At 48.1% G+C, this 19,315-nt stretch overlaps 1 protein-coding gene across 1 annotated transcript in view; it reads left to right on the forward strand.

Annotated features, from left to right (window-relative positions):
- The first annotated feature begins 1,527 nt into the window (after positions 1–1,527).
- Positions 1,528–19,315, forward strand: part of KMT2C (lysine methyltransferase 2C) — a 186,312-nt gene continuing 168,524 nt past the window's right edge. The window contains 3 exon segments of the mRNA XM_042889179.1: positions 1,528–1,619; positions 1,725–1,842; positions 1,844–1,899. Of these exon segments, the coding sequence (XP_042745113.1) occupies positions 1,726–1,842; positions 1,844–1,899 (173 nt within the window). The 5' untranslated portion in view covers positions 1,528–1,619; position 1,725.

Consider the following 19,315-nt stretch of genomic DNA (forward strand, 5'->3'; position numbering starts at 1 on the left):
TCCGCCGAAGTTGTTACTCGAGCGGAGCTCAGCTCAGCCCGCACGCCCCACCTCACGCCCCACCGGCCGCGCTCTGCCCGCCGCTCTCCGCACGCGCGGGGCAAAGCGGCCGAAGGAGGACCGGAGCGGGGAGGCCCGGCCGGGGGGCCCGCGTTGGCAGCGGGAGGAAAGAGGGCGGGGGGTGACGGACAGGGCGCCTCGAGGGCTGCCCTCAGGGCGGTGCCCGGGGGGAAAGCCCGGGGCCGGACTTTGCTTCGGCCGCACGGCCGCGCCTCCGCCTCTCCCCCCGCTTCCCTTCGGAGCCGGAGTCCCTCCCGGCCTCCGGGCCACGTTAAATCCCGTGTAATGAGGCTTAACCCCGCCCCGAGGCGCGGCGCGGCCGGTCGGGCAGGCAGCCAGCGAGGCCCCTGCCCGGGGAGCCCCCCCGCCGCCCCGAGCGGCCGCAGCTGTTCCAGCCGGAGTTGCTGGAAAACGGCCACGGCTCCCCAGACTTTGTCTCCCCCGCGCGCAGCGCTGAACTCTGCTCCCTCCTCTCCTCCCCTCCCCGGGGGAGGCCGCGGCTCCTCCGAGCGGCGGTGGGGGGACGGAAGGGGGGGCTGGGGACGGCCGTGCCCCCGCGGCTCGGGGCTGGGCGGCGTGCGCGGAGCCGGGGCCACCCGCTCTCAACCCCCGGGGAAAATAAAATGCATAGAACAAAAAAGAATAAGGTTGAGGGCGGGGAGCGGGCGGGGAGAGAGCGCGGCGCCCGTCCCGTCCCGTTCCGTCCCGGCCCCGCTCCGCGCTTTCCCCGCAGCCCGCGGGTGAGCGTGGCGCGGCGGTGGGTGTCTGCGCCTGGGACGGGCGGGGCGGGCAGGCGCAGTGTGGGGCCGCGGCAGGGGGAGGGCGGCGGGCGGGCACTGTGTCTGCGTCGCACTGGCAGGGGGGAAGGGAAGGGAAGGCGGGGGGTTACGCACCAGGGCAGAGCCGGGATCCCTTCTCCACCCCGCGAGCCCGCGGGGAGGGGAAAGAGAAGGGAGAAGGGGGGGGGAGCGTTCTCCTCCTCCTTCCTCCTCCCCCTTTTTCACCCTTCCTCCTCCTCCTTCTTTCCCCAAAGTTAAACTTCCTGCTCCCGGCCCGGCTGGGAAGGGGACGCGCAGCCCGGCCGGACTCAGCCCTCGACACACGTAACAGCTGGAGCTGTCAAAACTTCCTCCGCTCGGCCTCGGCCCCTCGCCGCCTCCTCCGCCGCCGCCGCCGCCTGCTCCTCCTCCGCCCCCGGGGGCTCAGCGCGGGGGGAGGGCGCGGGGGCAGCGTACAATGAAGCGGCGGCCGCCGCAGCCGGGTAGCACCGGAGCCGCCAACAGCTCCCGGGGCCTCTGAGAGGGGGAAGCCCGCCGCCGCGCCTCGCCCGCCGCCTCCTCCCGGACCCCGCCGAGCCGGAGCCGAGGACGGGGTGTTATTGTGTGCGAGACCCTTCGTGCCTCCGCGCTCTTCTCTTCGCACCCCCCCTCCCCCCCCCTCCCCCGGTTCCTCCCTCCCCTCCTCCTCCTCCCGCTCTCCCCATGCTGCTCCCCCTGCTACCTGCGCTGGTCGGCGGCGGCTGAGGCCAGCGATGCGAGGCGGAGGTGGAGAAGGCGGAGGTGAGGAGGAGAGGAGCCGCGGGAGCAGGAGGAGCATCGGGATCCCCATCACCATCCTCATCTTCATCACCATCATCCATGTGTCTCTCTCGTCCTGCTGACTAGGATGTCAACGGAGGACAAGAGCCTGGTGGTGGCGGTGGCGGAGCCGCCTCAGCAGCAGCAACCCCCCGAGCCTGCAGCTCCCCCCCCCGCAGCAGCGGCCGCAGCCCCAGGCCAAAGGCCCAAGGGGCCGGCCTCGCAAAGATGGCGCTTCCCCTTTCCAGAGAGCCAGAAAGAAGTAAGTTGGGCGCTGCTGCGCGTGAGGGGCCGGGCGCGGGCAGAGCTGTCACGGAGCCCCGCCGCCCACCCCCCCCGTGCCCGCCGCTCAATGCCATTTTCAGAGGGGCTCTTCTTTCTTTCTTCCTTCTCCTCCTCCTCTCCCCTTTGCACTTTCTCTTCCTCCTCCTCCTTTTTCACCTTTGTCTCCCTCCGCCTGTTTTCCCCGCACACTTTTCTTTTCCCGTCCCTATTCCTCGCCTCTTTCTTCGGAGTTGCTCTCTTTCCCTTCCCCTCTTCCTCCTCTCTCTCCGGCCCTCCTGGATACCGATGCCGTTCCCTCTGCTTGCTCGTCGCTCTCCCCGTTCCTCGGCTCTCTCCTCCAGGACGCTGCCTGGATATGGAATATCGCTCCCTGCTCCTCGCTTATCCCTATCCCACCCCCTTCCTCTCTTTGAGGAAGAAAAGACGGTTCTTCCCTTCACGCTCACGCTTCCCACCCCCACCCCCCCGAACACGCAAAGTTGAGGCAGAGTTTCCTTGGCCGAGAGGCTGACGGCGCTCGGGGAGCTGTCAAGCGGTGGCCCCGGGCTGTGGGGAGAGAGCGGGGCCGGGGGCCGCCTCCTCCTCCCCGTGACAGAGCTCCCTTCCCCTGCGTGGGGGGAGGTTGGAGGATGGGGCGCGGGCGCCCGCCGGGCTCCGAGCGGGCAACTCGGCGCGGGGATGCGGGGGAGCAGCGCTCGGGGCCGCCGTGCTGCCGCTGCTACGTGAGGCGTCGGGGCACGGCGCGGCGCCCGCCCCTCTTGGGGAGCCGCTTGGGGACTGGCTGCGCTCGGCTGCGGTTCTCTGTGAGGGGTCGGAGCTTGAGCTGGAGGCAGCGGCAGCAGGACAAAGCCGGCCGAGCGCGTTTTTGGTTTTTGTTGTTTTTGTTGTTTTTGTTGTTTTTTGCTTTTTTTTTTTTTTTTTTTTTCCTGTGTGTGTGAAGAGATACAATTGTGAGCGAAATAGGAAGTCCGTGCGGAGAGTTTGGTGGAGTCGCGGGGACTGCGAGTTGGTTTCCCTTTGTGTTAAAGGGCCGCTCTCGCTCTGACGTCAGCTGCGCGCATTTAACCCGAGGCGCCTCGCTCCGCGCCCGCCCCGCGCTGCGGGAGCTGCCCGCGCCCCACAGCCGCTCTGCTGGGCGGCAAACGCGCACCGAGGGCAGGATTTTCCTCTGCTGCAAATTTTCATATGGCCGGAGTTGAAAGGAATTGCCAAACGCGCACGAAATCGTTAGTTCCTCACGCTTCGGGTTGATTTCCGTGTGTAGGAGCCAAACCTTAGGCGAGAAACTTGGGAGCGTCTGGTTTTGTGCGAAAGTTTTAGGAAGAAAAATGGAAATACTTCAGAAACGTATCTGTCTGTACAAAGAGCAAAGCGGTGTGACCTGTGAGAACTGACAGACCCTGCACGCCAACTCGAGGCTGAGCAAAAAGTGGGTGCTAAAGTGGCAGCTCCTTCCTTTCGGTTGAATTCTGGGGATGTTTTCAGCTTGCTTTAGGAGGAAATGAAATTTTCCTGTAAAAATATGTGCGTATGTGAACGTGAGGCCACGTGTTGTGTCAGACCCAGAGATGAGCTGTGAGGAAAATTAAAGCTTATCAGTACTCTTTTTCTTCCCATTGTGGCTATGCCTGCCTGGTGAGCGTGGCTGGTGTCCTGTGTCTGTATGGAAAGCTGTTATGTGGGTACAGCTGCTATCAGCCCCTAATGCTTTTGAAATGAGTTTTATTAAAATAGCAATTCCCCCCTTCCCCCCCCCCCCCCCCCCTTTTTCATGTGGAGATTGGTCTTCAGCTGTATCAGTTTGGTGGAAAAATAATTTTATTTCATATCTTTTATTATTTGCAGAATAGTGATTAACCAGCTAAGCGAATGCAGAAGTAAAACAAGTAGAAGTGATTCCTCTTCTTTTCATAGGGCTGCTTGTCTCCCTTTTCACTTCTGTGTTTCCTGGTTGGGTTGGCATGCCTCATGAAAACCATGTATGTCAGATCATTCTCTGTGCCGTAATCACACATCTGAATCACTGTTAGCCAGTCAAATTGTTCAACTGCTTAATCCCACTGTAGGAAACGTTGCACTGAATGTTCAGTCTAAGTAGTGGTAAAACGGAGAGCCCTGCATTAAAACAGAATAACCCAAAAAGAGTATTTGCTAAGCTATGGGAGCCTCCATTAGAAAAATGATACCATATCTGAGAATGCTGCTTGTTGGTTTTTAACTTCCTTGAAGACAGTGTTCTTACATGAATTTGATGAGTTTGAGAGGACAGATGGAAAACTGCCTTGAATCTGCTTCTGTGAGATGCCAAGCATGTGGTAAGGGATGATAGGGTTCTTCCAGTAGGAAAGCTCTGTGCAGATCTCTGTTATCCCATATCTTACCTGGTTATCAGTATAATTCCAGTGGTACTGGGGACACAGTTATGTTTAGGAAACTGAGGAGGTTCCTTTTAGATGCGGAACCCATCAGTTTTGTTGTGGTGCCGGTACTGGAGTTACTGGTGGCAGAACATGGAGTTAGAGGGGCTGTCCATCACCATTTGAAGGATCCTGCTTTGTGAATAGCATTGTTAGGAGACTTAATCTCGGATGAACAGTTCATTTTTGTTATTTGTATTGTAATCGTGCCTAGAGGCCAGGGCACCGTTAAGCTACATACAGTATGGATGCATAAGCAAATATTGCTTCTGCACAAACAATTTATTAATTTAAATGGGAAGATAAGGTGGCATGTAAATATAAGAAAGGTACTGGGAAAGCGTGAGGGAGCTGTGAGAAAGCTGTGAGCAAAAGAATGTGCAGAAGTTTGAGTACCCCGACTATCTCAGCATCACTGAATGATTCATAGGTATCAGACTTGCAGGATATATTTGAAGGAAGGTAGCACTGTCACCAGAAGGGTTATCACAGATAACTTGTTTCCTGTCTCAAGTGCAAGACAAACACTTGTATTTTCTTCCTTACTTTCTGACAACAGGCTATCTGTATAGAGCTGAGATACAAATTCAAGAGGTGGAGCTCAAAAAGGCCGTGCACAGCCTTGGCATTGAGAGCAAGGTTCTTGACATAGTTCATAAGGAAGAACGTAAAGAACCGTAATCATAGCGATGAATGAGAAAAATGTTTTTGAAATGCCAGCTTTCAAATGAATTTAAGTGGCAAGATTGCATTTACCAAAGGAAAAAAACAAAACAACACAGAAAAACAAACACCAGAAGGAAGTTGCATTACTGAAGATAGAAAAGGATGTAGGAGACAAAAAAAAAAAAAAAGAATCTGAATCTTGTGGGTATTGTTCATAGAAAATGGATGTAATTAGGGACCTTCTTATCTCATTAACTGAAAAGTCTGAAATCCTGGAAAATTAGCTCCTGTGTTTGGATGATTACTCCTCATCTTCCATGCTGTGTACCTGAATGGTAGGAATGTGATAGAAAAGAAGTTGCAGGGGAAGAGTGCATGGTCTGTTCTGATTGCTGTCATTGCATGAGCAGCTGGTTGTTGGTCAGAACGTATCAGAATAGTGTTTTGTGGTCTGTTGTAAGTAGTAGAGCTTTGCTGATCTACACAGGGTATAAGGACACCAACGTTGTTGTTCTTAACAAAGATGTAGCAGAAGTCTCACTGACTGTAATCGTGATAAGTTGGTTGCCTTTTAAGTCATGTCTAAGTTCACTTTAAATGTTATATTCGGCATCTGTCAGGCTGCTCATCTGTTACAGATTTTGCAAATGTGTGTGTAGTTTGAAACAGAATAGGAAAATGATTTCAAAAAGCCTGGAATTTGTCAGTTGAAAACCTTTGGTGTTTAATTTAAGTATCTCTGAGTTATTTTCATTGTAGTTATTGCTTGCTTGTGTTGTCCAGTGTAAGCTGCAGTAGGATTTCAAAGGCCATAGATTTCATACGTGCAGATAGTTTTGAGGACACGTAAGCATGGTGTTATTGCCAGGAAATGATTATTTAAGGATTTTTATCATTACTTTAGCTGGATTTGCAATAGAGCAGGCCAGCATTTAAGGATACCTACGCTCATTTCAAAAGAACCTTAACGTGTTGGATCTCTTTGCTTTATAGCTCAGTTGTGTGTCTGTAATTCATCACACACCTTTCCTGTGATGCTTGTCTTTACTTTCCTGCCCTGTTCTCGCTTAAAAATGTAACATTTGCAAATGTCAAATTTGTGTTGTCTTAAACAATTAAAATGTTCATAGCTGGAGAAAATCACTGCTACCTATCATTGAAAGACAGGTCTTTGGATGTATAGGTTTTGTACAACTGTTGTATGATGGATAGGGGTTAAAGCACCAAGGCAAACATGGGGCTGTGCTTCTGCCTCTACCTACCACCTAACAAAAGGCCTGGGCCAAAAGCCAGAAGGTGTGTGTTAGATCTCACAGTGTGAAGAGGGGAGGTGTTGGAATAAGGCTTTATTATCAGCACATGACGTGGGCCCTTGGAAGGTCTGTCTGGTCTGTTGTGGAACAGCAGTTAGCTACATGCAGTAGGGTCCCAGGGCAACTCATGGCCATCTTCTCCCACTGCCCCCATTGCTTTACATCCACCTTCACCTGAGGAATTCCGTTACCAAGCAGTTGCCATACTATCACGTGTTGCTGTTGCATTGGAGCCTGGCTTAAACGGATCACGGTTCTGTTTTGCTCGGGAGCTTCTGGTAAACGATGTCAGCATTTATCTTTTGATTTGCAGTTCCTGGTGGGAATTCTGTGATAGATGACAGTGGGTTTCATAGAATTGTTTTGCAGCATTGTCAGAGTTGTTAAAATGTTGATTAATGTGAATTGATGTCTTCAGTTGTGTATTAAAGGTGAGCTTAGGCTCACTGTTGGACACAGATATTTTTCAATAGCCTTCTCCTATTGTTTTCTCAATTTAAACCAGACCATGCTTACAAACAGAGATGGCTTTGAGACTTTTTTGGACAGTTTTCCATTCCAGCTGTTAGTTTATTACTGTTTGTGTTTGATAACCCATTGAATTTCTGTAGTACTTCTCATGAAAGGACCCTCAAGAGCTATCAGACAGAATCACGACAGGATCATGACAGATCAAGCATCGTGACTGTTTGGGAAATATCAGTGGCATGTATTGGTCATAAGCAGTGTCTTTGCAGATGTAAGAATGGGAACCCAACCTCTTGCTTTCCACCCTCTTATCCAACCACCCACCAGACATCATTTCAACCTATATTCAGTGACAGAGGCAACTTTTCCCAGCTTCAAAAATAAATCACTGTTTTCTTGGCTTTGCTTATGGGCTTTATTTTTTTTTTCTCCTTATTAGTGTGTTCAACTCCTACTAACTTCATGCTTTAGCAAGATAATTGGAAATGGACATTTCTAACTTGTAGGCTTGGCTGTCCCACAGCAAGCGTTGGAGGGATGGCAGGGTCATGTATAACTTGGGAAAAATAGATGTTCTTTATCTAGCACAGAGGATTACACCCCTATGTTATTTAAACACTAATGCTGTGGGTTTAACATTTTAACAAATGTTATCATATGTACACTAAAATGCCAGGAAGTGGGGAAATTAAGCTACTGGCAGTTTCAAGAACCATTGAAAGCTTTTCTCTTTTCTGTTCAATGTATTTGATTATCAAGTCATACAATTTGCATGATTCCTATTGTCGGGATAAATACAGATAACCAGGGTTTTATGGTAGCAGATCTGGTTTACTATAGAAATAACTTGTGTTTAATTTCTTTTTTACACTGTTTTGTACTAGAAGCATGGCATTAAACATTCCCATTCTTGCCATATCTCAGTTTCTCAGCTGGGATGTTCAAAATGAGTTTGGGCACTTGACTTGAAGAACTGCGTTCAGTAATCTCTTCCAGTAGCACTGGTGTTTTCTTTCATTCGAGGTAAATGGGATAAAGTAGGGAAAAGCCCTTAAAATCTACAATATTTATTGCAGTGAGTGCATGGAGTGCGTCAGGTGGTTATTTTCTCCAAACACTGTAAGTCTTAAGCTGGTTCTGGTGGCAAAAAGCAGCAGCTCTGCTCCCTCCCTGTGCCACCAGCTGTTTGTTCTCTCCCTTGTGCTGACCCAGGCGTTCGTGTAGCCATGAGGTGAACTGCACTGGAAATTGATCTGGGTTGAAACGAACCTGGCAAAGAAATGTGTTTGTGATAGCATAAGGGAGGAGGCCAGAGCAAAAGGAGCCAGGGTGCAGAGAGACAGAGCTTATGTCCTGTGGTAACACTGCCAGCCTCAAGTGGCTGTGAAGCTGAAGCCTGGGTTGTCTGTAATTGGAGGGTGTGGGTGGTTTTCTTTTGGCTGGCTCCAATAAATTCTTCAATACAGGAGATTGTAAGAATTCTCATGACCTGTAGGCATGCTATGTATGCTACGTGTTGGTCCTTTACAGAAATGCTATCGAGAGGGTTCTTTGTAACACTTAAACAGGTGAATCTAATCTACCTCATGCTTGCCCCCAAATGCATGTACCTGTAGTCTGATTAAATCAATCAATTAAATCACTTTGGTCCACTGAAATATTCCTAAACTACGTATTTACAGTACCCTAAATTAATACTACAAATGCAGTATTTTATGTTAGTAAGCAATTTCTGATATTCTGAAAGCTCCTTCCTGAGGTACTTCAACATGCGAGCACTATAATAAAATAACACTGCATGTTGCTCCTTCCAAAGTATTCTTTCCTTTATCTTTTTTGGAAGTATTAAATCACATGAGTACCAAATCCTATGGTAGCCATTCCAACATATGTACGAATTTGCAATGCTGTGTTTATCAACATTGTCAAATCAGGGTATTCCCCTTCAAACTGAGGGCTTTTTTCTCTTCTTCTGTATCACTACAGACAATAAATTCCAGTTTTTTCTTTTGCCCTCGGAGACGTGCAGTTGAATTGTTTGTATGGTACAGTAAAGTAAAAGGATGTTTGTTAGTGAAGAAGTGGTCCAAATGCACAGTCTCTGCTGTGAAGCACTGTCAGCTTGTAGAGCTGTGTCTGGAAGTCCCAGTTAATCCCAAATGACTTCTGGAACATGCCAAGCTTTGTGGGACCTGGATTGCTTGAGTAGTAACAGCGTCAGCCCTCCTGTCTGCTGCTGACAGTCTTGGCTATGTTGTGATCTTGGCCAAAGGTTTCTCATCCCAATGATGTGGTGGCTCCATGGACAGGAGCTATATTGTGTTAAAGGTTGGTAGATTTGATTGGTAAGTGACCTCATTGGTAAGTGTGATCTGTTCAGGCATTTTCCCAAGTGTGGAGTTCAGAAGCAAAATGGAATTCTTTTAAATAAAACGATTATTTAGTTGTGCTGTATTGCCTGTATATATTGCCTGTATTGTGCTGTATATACATGAATGAAGCTGTATGGCCAGAAAAGACTTCAGGCTGATCTTGCTCATCCTTCTGTGTGCTGGTACAATTTCTGACAAATTGTTTTCAAAGTATTTGTTGAACGCAGTTCCAGTCCATCCCTAGGCAATCAGTTTCAGTAACTAATTTTCCAGAATAAATGTTCTTTACCATGGATTAAACCAGTTTTGGCTTGCACTGCTCAGAGTTAGGACTTCCCGGAGGCAATAATGAGAACAGTTTTTATAATAAACATTTATTTGTTAGGAGGTTGTCTCCTATGTTAAGCCTAACCTCCGTTAATGTATTGCAGGATAAGATTCACCTTCACTGATAACGGCATCGTAATGTTGACTGGCTTGGTTTATCTTTACAAAGTTTGCTCATCCTACTCAGTTTCACTTGGCCAACATGAACCGCTTTTCCATTTGTCAGAATAATTCTCTAATAAGATCTTGTCCTCTAAAATGTTCATCATAACCCCTGCCTCAGCCATGTGGCATACACGGCTCTTCTGTTTCTTCACACAGCCCCGAAGGAAGGACTGCCTTGTAATGTTCTCCCACCTTGTCTGAAAATGGCTTGCAAATAAATGCCCTGTACTTCAATGCTGCCCATCTGTCTTAGGACGCTGTCATTGAAGATGATCACTGATGGCTTAGAGATGAATTCTCTTTGTTTCTGAAGCAGAGGGTGAATTGCTTCTAGTCCTGCTGACTGAAATTCCCCTGATTATTTAGCCTAATAACAAAATCAATTTTTACTATTAGCTATAAGAAGTCTATTTTATGAAGACTGAAACGCACAGAACAGCATTTGATTTGGTTTTGTTATCCGTTTGTTCTTCAGTAATGTTATGTACTGACTTTTTTGTCTTTATTCTTACTTCTAAAATATTTCTGAAACTTTGTGTGCCTTTTATATGGCACAGTGGTAATAATGCATGCTGTGCTTTTATCTCTTCCGATTTTTATCCCTGACGGTTTATGCCGTTCTGTGTACTCATTAAAATGCCCTTGTTTCCATTCCTAATATGATTCTTTTTAGTTTCAGACCCTTATTAATGGCTGCTTTTTATGCAGCCCGTATTCATAGTACATTTCCTATCTTTCCCCTGTGTTGCAATACTTTGCCATTATGTGTATTCCAGTACAATAACTGCCAGTCCTCCTTTAAATCACATTCTCAAGAGATTCTAGCAACAAGTTCAAAGAGTTGGTTGAAATTTGCTTTTCTTCTTTCATTTAATTGAAGATAATTTTTTTTCTCCTACTGCTCTCATTTTTCCCTTTCCTTGGCACTGTGTTTCTCTTTACCACTTGCAGCCAAATCTCTGTACACGTTTAGATTTTTAAAATGGAGCCGGCCCTAATAGAGCAAAGTGTGAAAGAGCTGCTCTTCTGGCATCCTCAGCTCTGTGAAACACTTGTCCTCAAAATTTTTCAGAAAATTGTGCGGCTGTTTGTTCAGTTCTTTTGGCTTCTATTCAATATTTGGATGGCGAAGGCCTCCTCTTAACCTCAAGTTACAAAAAGGTTTGAAAGCTCCTGTTAGCTGCTGAAGAAGTTCCCGTCTTCTCTGGATGGTTGGACAGTTTTTTTGTCCCCAACCTTTTGGGGCTTCACTCCCCAGTTCCATTCTCTGTTGCTTATGGTTTTGTTTGCTTCTGCTCCTGCCTTCTTCCCCTTCTGTTTGTTCAGTTTGTTTTCTTTTTTTTTTCTTTTTTTCCCCCTTCTTCTAATAAAAGTGTGTGATTGTGGTGGTTTTGGTTTTTTCTTCTTACCGCAGCACACTGAGCTGCGTGCGAGTAGGACTTAGAAATGGACCAGATGCTTTTCATTGTGAAGAAAGGCTTGAAAAGGGGAATTTTGAAATAAAATTGAGAATAAGGACAAAAGAACCGTTCTTTGAATCTGGCAATTTCTACGTTCTCAATTCTCAGCTGTGCTTGTTGTGCTGATGAGCAGCAGTGCCCTGGCCCCTGCAGCGCCCAGATTCTTCATAGGCTGTGGCTGTGGATGGCGGGAGGGAAAGCTTGCAGTCACTGGCTGCCATTGCTGGCTTATTGCTGTGGTTGTTGCAGGCTGCCAGCACTTCCCCAAACAGTTCTGAGGGCCAGGAGCCTGTGTGGGCCGTGCACCATTTTGGATTCTGTTTACGTGTGGCTGCTTTGTTTTGGAAGCTGAGAATCTGGTCATGCGGCTGCAGGCTGTCCTGTGCTACTTGGTCTGAAGGCCAACGTTACCAACTGTGTTTAATTCACAAGAATAATGAAAACCGGTGTTTTTCTAGGAGTTCAATGAGACTGACACAATTCTCATCAGTTTTACTTCCAGCCTCCTGGGCAAACACTGCCACAGTTAATGTTCTCTAACCCACAGGGACATAAGTTTAGGGAGAACAGCTCGCAGCAGAATTGATCTAGAGGGAGCAGGGGAGGTGGGGTGTATATGGCATAAGGCTCTGAGAAACGTTGGCTTTCACTGCTTCTTTAGTCTTCTGACACACAATTTTTCCTGGTTCATATTTTGCATAATTAACCTTGCATCTCTGATAGAGATTTATACAAAGGCAAGTGCAAAACAGATTCAGTGGGAATTCTAATTTATTTTTCTGCCCGTGTCTTCGAGAAACCCTTTAGGAGAGAACTGGGCCCAGAAATGAGGCAGGAGAGAGGGAGGGGGAAGGGACTCAGGAAATAAGTGATCTGTAAGGAAGATTATTTAAAGAAATTATTTCCCTACGGTCTTCAATAGAGCAGTAGCGGTGAGGCTGGCTCCTGGCTGGCTATTCTGTAACCTCTTTTTTCTAATGGAGGGAAAGATATTCTTTGTCATGTGCTGTGTACAGCTTGGAGATAAAATCAAGTATTTTTAACATATGTTTGTTGGTGAAGAATGAATGATAATGAAAATGGTGACGCAGATATTTTGTGTACTTTTCATGTGGTCTTCTCAGCTAAGTGTACAGTGGTAGCACGGAACAGGGAAGGTGCTGTTGGTTGTGTACCTGCTTTACAGACAGGAAGGGAATCTCGATCTCAAGGCTCGTTTCCCAAAGCTGTTATTGGGGGAGGGGTTAAATTACTGACAATGTAAATAAATGTTCTTTTAAGAATGCTTTCAGTTCACTTTTTTTTCAATGAATGTGTCTTATTTTTTTTCCCTTTTTTTGCTTCAGTCTTGGTCTCAATAATCTGTTTTTTGAGTTGTTATCTTGCTGCTTTAGAAGCTTTTTTAGGCCAAAGGTTCGTGTAATATGCAAGTATTTCTTGTCCACACTTACTTAGCTTGCCCACACTTTAAAAAAGTCAAACCATAACTGTCTTGAACATGTACAGACATGCTGAGTTGAAGCTCAGGCTTTATCTTCCATGATGCAGTTTTCCACATTTATCAGAATTTTGAAAAAATATGATGATAGATTTTTATTCTCTGTTCTTGTCTGTGACTGTAAGGGCTGTTAGATGGAGTCGTTTTGGTTTTTTGAGCTGTAGCCTAAACTGAACTTGGGGAATAGGCAGCTGTGTGGATGTGACCCTGTCACGTGGTGCAGCAGTGTATTCCACTGCAGCTATTAGTAATGGGCCTTGGGGACAGGGCAGAGGCGGAATTCTAGCTCCTGTAGTCATGCCACCTCAGTTTCTTATTCAGCAGCATTGTGCTGCTCTGCTTTCTAGCTGTTTTCTTTCAAGAGTTGAAAAGAATAGTGATATTTATTTTACTATCCTAAACGCGCTTACTAATGCATGGTAGGAAGTGTGCTTGAATTCTGCTGAAGTCTGTGTGCTTGGTTAGAAGAGAGAAGTAGACGCCTCTGAAAGGCAGTGCAGTAGGGCTGAGGAAGGTCTAAGCAGGCACTGTTTGGAGCCTAATGGGCAACCCAAGACCGAGAGTTGTGCATGTGATGTTGGCCATCTGAACATCACCTGAACGTCCTGATGGCTGCTGGCTGAACTTGCTCTGGTTGGGGCATAAGTTATTTCTGATGAAGTCCCACCACCATGTTGTAGCACTGTGTGTAATCACAGAGCTATGTAAACAACTAATTGAACTTCAGAAGTATTTGCAGTCCACTTTGGTAGCTGACAGTGTTTGACCTGCTTTGAGCAGGAGGTTGGGTGAGATGACCTCCAGAGGACTTTTCCAGCCTGAGTTATCCTGTAATCCAGTTCTACATCCACCTCTTCTAATGGTCCTGCCCATTATTTCTGTCACATCAGTTGCTTTTACACAGCTACGTGTAATAACCTTTATTTTAGAGATGTTTTCATGTATTATTTTTTAAAAGTAGTTCACTGTATCTGTTTAATTTTCTGTATTTCCTATTCTGTCAGCTGAGAGTTGCCTTATTTCTTAATCCATGATCCCCCACGCAGTAGATAAATGATTGCTTCCCAACAGGTTTTCACAAACAGTGTCACCTGACATCCAGATTTCCTTCTTAAAGTGCATTTGGAAAAATATGTGGTAGAAGAGGGGAAGGCTATTTTGACTAAAGAGTTTGTCACATTTTGTGTTCTGGTGTACAGTTTTGTCCTGCTTGTGCTAGAAATTAACAACTCATGTTACCAGCAGTGAGCCATTTTCTGACTCATAGCCTGTGCCTGTTTAGATATAGCTTCTTCTCCACCTCTTTTTGTGTTTTCTTTTCAACTTGTGTTCTGTTTGTCTGTATCGATTTTCAGTTCTTTCCAAACTCATTTGCTCACACCTTTGTTTTTGTTTCCAGTAAGCAGTACTGCATCATGATTTCAATCAGAAGCAGAATTTGGCCGTACAGCACTTCGTAGTGATGTGCAATGACACACATCACAACATCTGTGTTTCTTCTGCATTGGTTCTATGAGAAAGCAGCACGTGATGTGCTACTTCAGTCACAGGTAGCAGAGTTCTGAGAGGAAAGAGAAGAAGCAAGTAAGGAAATTTGAGATTTCTGGAGGTGTTATGAGATTTGAAGACTTGTATTTTTATTTCAGATAGTTCTTCAGAGATGCTTTTGACCTGATCTAGTCTGCTTATCCATTGAAATCACTATTTACTTGTGGACAAGATCCAGTGATACTTGATGAGCTCAAGCTATGTTGAGCTGTATAATGCTGATGCTCTTTTGGAAGGTATTGGCCATAGAGGTGGAAGGGTGCACTTACTGTTCTGTTCTTCCCTCACATTCACATCTGTTGTGTGCTGGTAGCTGTGCACTGCGTGCTGTTCAGCTGTCGTTGCTGCAGAAGTAGGGACCTTTGGCTGAAGCACAGGAAGACAGCAGGAGAAAAACACCTTGAGCCTTCTCAGCAGTATTTGTCAAAACTTGTCTGTCAAAGCCCTAAGAACAGACTGAATTTGATGCTTTCTATTTAGAAATTTCAATTACCTAACCTATGTTACCATTCAAATTTTATATGACATCTTAGATGTAATGGCTTTAAATCAAATCAAATATATAATAATGTGTTATGGTTGACTGTAGTTAACACACATGGCACGTGTTCCTGGACAGTATATCGTGCTGTTTACTTGGTTTAGGTGAGGTATGGCCTGGATGGTGCTCATGAGAAGATGGAGTAGGGAAGAGGAAAGAATATAGCTTAGCACCTCTGCCTGCCCACTTTTTAACCCTTTAGTAATGGGTAAATAGGTAGAAATCTATCTCCATTCGGTCTGCCTCAGTACATATTAGAAACTGAGAACTTTGAAAACCCTTCAAATGCAGTAAAAAAAAAAAAACCAACAAACACACTACTATCTAATCTGTGCTTTGTTTGAAAAGTGGAATTAACGGGGGGACTGTACTCATGGGAGAGGTTGGCTCAAGTTGGTTTGTAGCACGAAGGTATAAAATGGTGCTAGGAGGTAACTGGCCTTTAGCTTCCAGTAGAACTGCTGTGCTGAGGAAAATATTTGAGTTTCCTTTTCTGCTTGTTGTCTTTTTCTAGCTCGACTTATGGCTTAATCTCAAGGCATTATTACGATTTTATTGTATTATTGCTAGAAACCCATTGATGTCAGATCTAGAAACAGCAGGGCAGCAGCAGCAGAATTTTATTTAAGATGACCACGTTTTTGTGTTCCTTAATCTATTCATCATTGTCTCCTCAAGTCAGGGAGCTACCAAATGAGATGTGTGACCTAGCTGTTGTAACCAAATAACAACTGTTGTGGGGCCCATCTCCCTTTCTTCTACTGGATTTGAAATTTAGGTGGGAATATATTGGATGTGGGACCTGATATGGTGTGTGAATTTCTCCTAGTTGCTGTGAAATATCATTCCCCAGAAGTTAGACATTGTAAATAGGGCCTATAATAAATAGGTAAGACATGCCTGCTAAATATGTCTTGATTAACTCTAGGGAGTTGCATCCTCAGCTAATCAGTTTTAGTTTGGAAGAAAACAGCCTGGCATATGTATAGACATAAGTTTTTATCTTAATCATTAAATCCATAGCTTCTGTTCCTTAAAAAAAAAAAAAAAAAAAGTCTGTCTTTGGAGAGATGACTGATCCCATTTTTCCATGTACATTTTCTTGGCAGAAGTGTTGGCTGAAACAGTTTCAGCCTTGCCATCACAGTGACACACGCCTGTGGAGACGTGTGAATCAGGGCAGGGAATTGATGCAGACAGAATTGCTTTGCCTTTTCCCAGCGTCCTGCCCTGTTGCTTCCTGCCCACGGCCACACTGATCTGTCACTACTGTAGGGAACCTGCTTTGGCAGGGGGGTTGGACTCGATGATCTCTGGTGGTCCCTTCCAACCCCTACAATTCTGTGTGATTCTGTGTGATTCTGTGTCACCTGGCTCCTGGTGTGACCCAGCGCACAGCTGAGCCGGTGCGGGTTGGAGGCTGAGTGAAGGGGCACGGGATGGGATCAGCTTCAGTTAGAAGTGCTGCCAGATGGGAAACCCAAACCCACGTCGTTCTGTAGCTCGTTGTGTGGTCCTATTGAAGGCAGGTTGTTTGGCCTGGTAGTACGCAGTCGGCACGGCTGGGGAAGGGTCGTGTCTGTTCTGTTGCAGTGGAAAAAATGACTGTTTTGTTCTGAGAATGAATTAAATCTCACATCTGTAATATAAGAGAAACTGCAGTTTTGTGTTTGGAGCTCTCAGAAAGAGCAAGGCCAGCTAACGTGACTTCATTCCTGTTAGCCAGCATCTTGGGCTGCAGAACACTGGGGAAAAGTCCCGAGTGTAATTTGTTGTTATTATTTTAACCATCTCTTATTAAATTGCGTCTCACCTTGTTTGTGCTAACGTACTTTAACTTGTCAGGCAGCTTACCATTAGCTGGTGTGTTAAAACATGTGCGTTTTTAGCCCATAACATGTTGGAAAATGCCTCTAGATGTAAGGTACAGCAGCCCGAACAGCTCTGCATGTGAATCTGGGGCAGTGGCAGTGGGGAGGTGAGCACTGCATTTGTGTCTCTAAATCACAGAATGGCCAGGGTTGGAAGGGACTTCAAGGATCAGGAATCTCCAACCCCCTGCCACATGCAGGGCCACCAACCTCCACATTTAATACCAGACCAGGCTGCCCCGGGCCCCATCCAGCCTGGCCTTGAACACCTCCAGGGACGGGGCATCCACAGCTTCTCTGGGCAGCTGTTCCAGCACCTCACCATCTCTCATAGTAAAGAATTTCCCCCTGACATCCAACCTAAATCTTTCCTCCCTCAACTTAAAAGCATTTCCCCTTGTCCTGCAGTTATCTACCCTTTCAAAGAGTAGTTTCTCCCCTGTTTGTAGGCTCCCTTTAGGTATTAAAATGCTGCAATGAGGTCACTTTGCAGCCTTCTTTTCTCCCTCAGCCTGTCTTCATAGGTCCCCTGATCATCTTCATGGCTCTCCTCTGGATCCTCTCCAACAGCTCCCTGTCTTTCTTGTACTGGGGGCTCCAAACCTGGACACAGTACTGCAGGTGGGGCCTCACAAGAGCAGAGTGGAGGGGGACAGTCACCTCCCTGTCCCTGCTGGCCACCCCTCTTCTTTTGGAAGAAGGTGTCCCAGGGGAAGTCCATGGAAGTAGGTGTGGGATGGGGGACATGGCTGCTCTGCAAAACCGAGTCCTGGAGCTCTCCATCCCGACCAACAGACTGACACTTAACCTTCTCCCTGCAGAGTGGCAGTGCGTGGTTACTGGAGATGTGCTGATAGGGGCAGCTCGATAGCTCTTTGCAGCTGGGTACGATGCCGTGTACAAACATGGCTCAGTGGCTCTTAGACAATAGTTACTTGTGTTAGTGCAAACACATGGAGGTGGTTTTTCATGTGAGTGCTTTCCTTTTAAAAACGTTTATCTTAATCTCTGGTGAATTGGTTTGATAAAACTTTCCTGTAGGCCCTGGAGAGCATTCCCATTGGGAATGCAGATAGACAGCGCTGGGTGGGGGAAGGAGCTCCTGGCGCTGGGTTGGTTTCCTTCAGAGGTGAAATGGTCTCCGAGTTGCTAATGTGATCAAAACCAAACCAACTCGGATCAGTTAAAAACTAGGCACAGCTCAGCATTATTTTCAGTTGCTCAGATAGGTCCGAGTGCTGTTAGCAGCACGTCAGCCCACGTCCCGCAGATGGCCGCTGTTTCACCAACCCATTCCAAAACTTCAGGAGGGTGGCACAAGCAAAGCAGCACCCAACAGCCGCTCCCCTCGGGTGTGGGAGAAGCTGAACAAAGGCAAGGGAGGCACAGCTGGAATTGGCAGATCCATGGCTTTCTGTGGCTGTGGAACAGAGAGCTGTGTAACAATTTCTTGACTCGTTTTCCTCCAGTGTCTGCAGAAGAAAAAAGATGGCAGGGCCATGAGGAGGGTTAGGAAGGGCCGGCTGCAGCCGGACGCTCCTCATGCTCGAGTCCTTATCTGCTTTCAGGCCGGGCTGGGAGAAGGATGGAAAAGTCAGACAAACGTTGAAAGGGGAAGAAAAATAAAAGCCACCTTAACGTGGAACGCCGAAACCACACTTCTCCTCGAACGGCCCCGAGCGGCCGTGCCGTGCCCGCAGCGGGATCCCGCGGGACGTGTCTAACTTTTCGGTGCCGCTTTGTTCAATGGGAACGCCAGGTCGGTGGGGGAAGGGAAGGAGAAGCGAACGGGGCAGCGCCGGTTCACCGCACCCCCGCAGTACGGGGGGCCGCGGGCCGTCTGTCGGACCCGCGCTCCGCCGCTCCCCGGGAGCGGCCTAGGGCAGCGCGTCCCGCCCCGAGCGTCCGCGCCGCGCTCAGCCCTGCGGCCGTGCTGCGGGCCGGGCGGGAGCTGCGGGCCTCCGCCGGGGGCGCTCCGCCGCTCTGCGCCGCGCCTCGCTCGCACAGCCCCGCTCCTGTGGGTGAGTCCGGGCCGCGCTTTGGCGGCGCCCGGCTGCGTCGGATCTACTTTCTCTAGCTCGGCTTTTTTTTTTTTTTTTTTTTTTCGTTTCGCCGGCGCGGGGTTTTTTTTTTTTTTTTTTTTTTTTTTTCCCCCCCCCGCCTTTTTTTTTTTTTTTTTTTTTTCTTTCCTCCCCTCCTCCCTTTTCTCCCCACCCCTTCTCCTCCGCTCCCCTCCCCCTCCTCCTCCTCCTCCTCCGGCTCCAGCCTGGTTCGGGGAGGATCCCAGAGCCGAAGTTCCGAGGCCATCGGCTCTCTCGCGGCTCGCCGCCGCCATGGGCAGCGCGTAGGGCCGCCCCGCGGAGCCGCACCCGCAGCCTCTGGGGCAGCGCCGAGCCGGGGGGAATATGGCTGATCCGCGGGAGTGCTGAGCGCTCGGCGGAGGGCACCATGTAAAGAACTTCGCTTTCCTCCGGATCGTACGCGTGGGCACTGATGCCAGCCCCTCCATTTTCCGAAGGGGATTTGTGAACGGTTCCGGAGGGCCGGGTTATGTTGCGTACAACCGATTCGCTGAGGGTGAGTGCGGCTGGCGGCTAACTTCTTTGTATTAAAGGGCAAAATGTGACAGGAGGCGCCGCGCTATATATGGCGATCCGTAGTGCCGGGGGTGGCACACGGGGGGGGCGGGGGGACGCCGCCGCCCGGCGCTCAGCCCGGCGCTCAGCCCGGCGCTCAGCCCGGCGCTC

This window comes from Lagopus leucura, unplaced genomic scaffold (genome assembly GCF_019238085.1).
Source record: "Lagopus leucura isolate 7727_CA_CO unplaced genomic scaffold, USGS_WTPT01 Super-Scaffold_100157, whole genome shotgun sequence".
In the NCBI taxonomy this organism is placed as follows: Eukaryota; Metazoa; Chordata; class Aves; order Galliformes; family Phasianidae; genus Lagopus; species Lagopus leucura.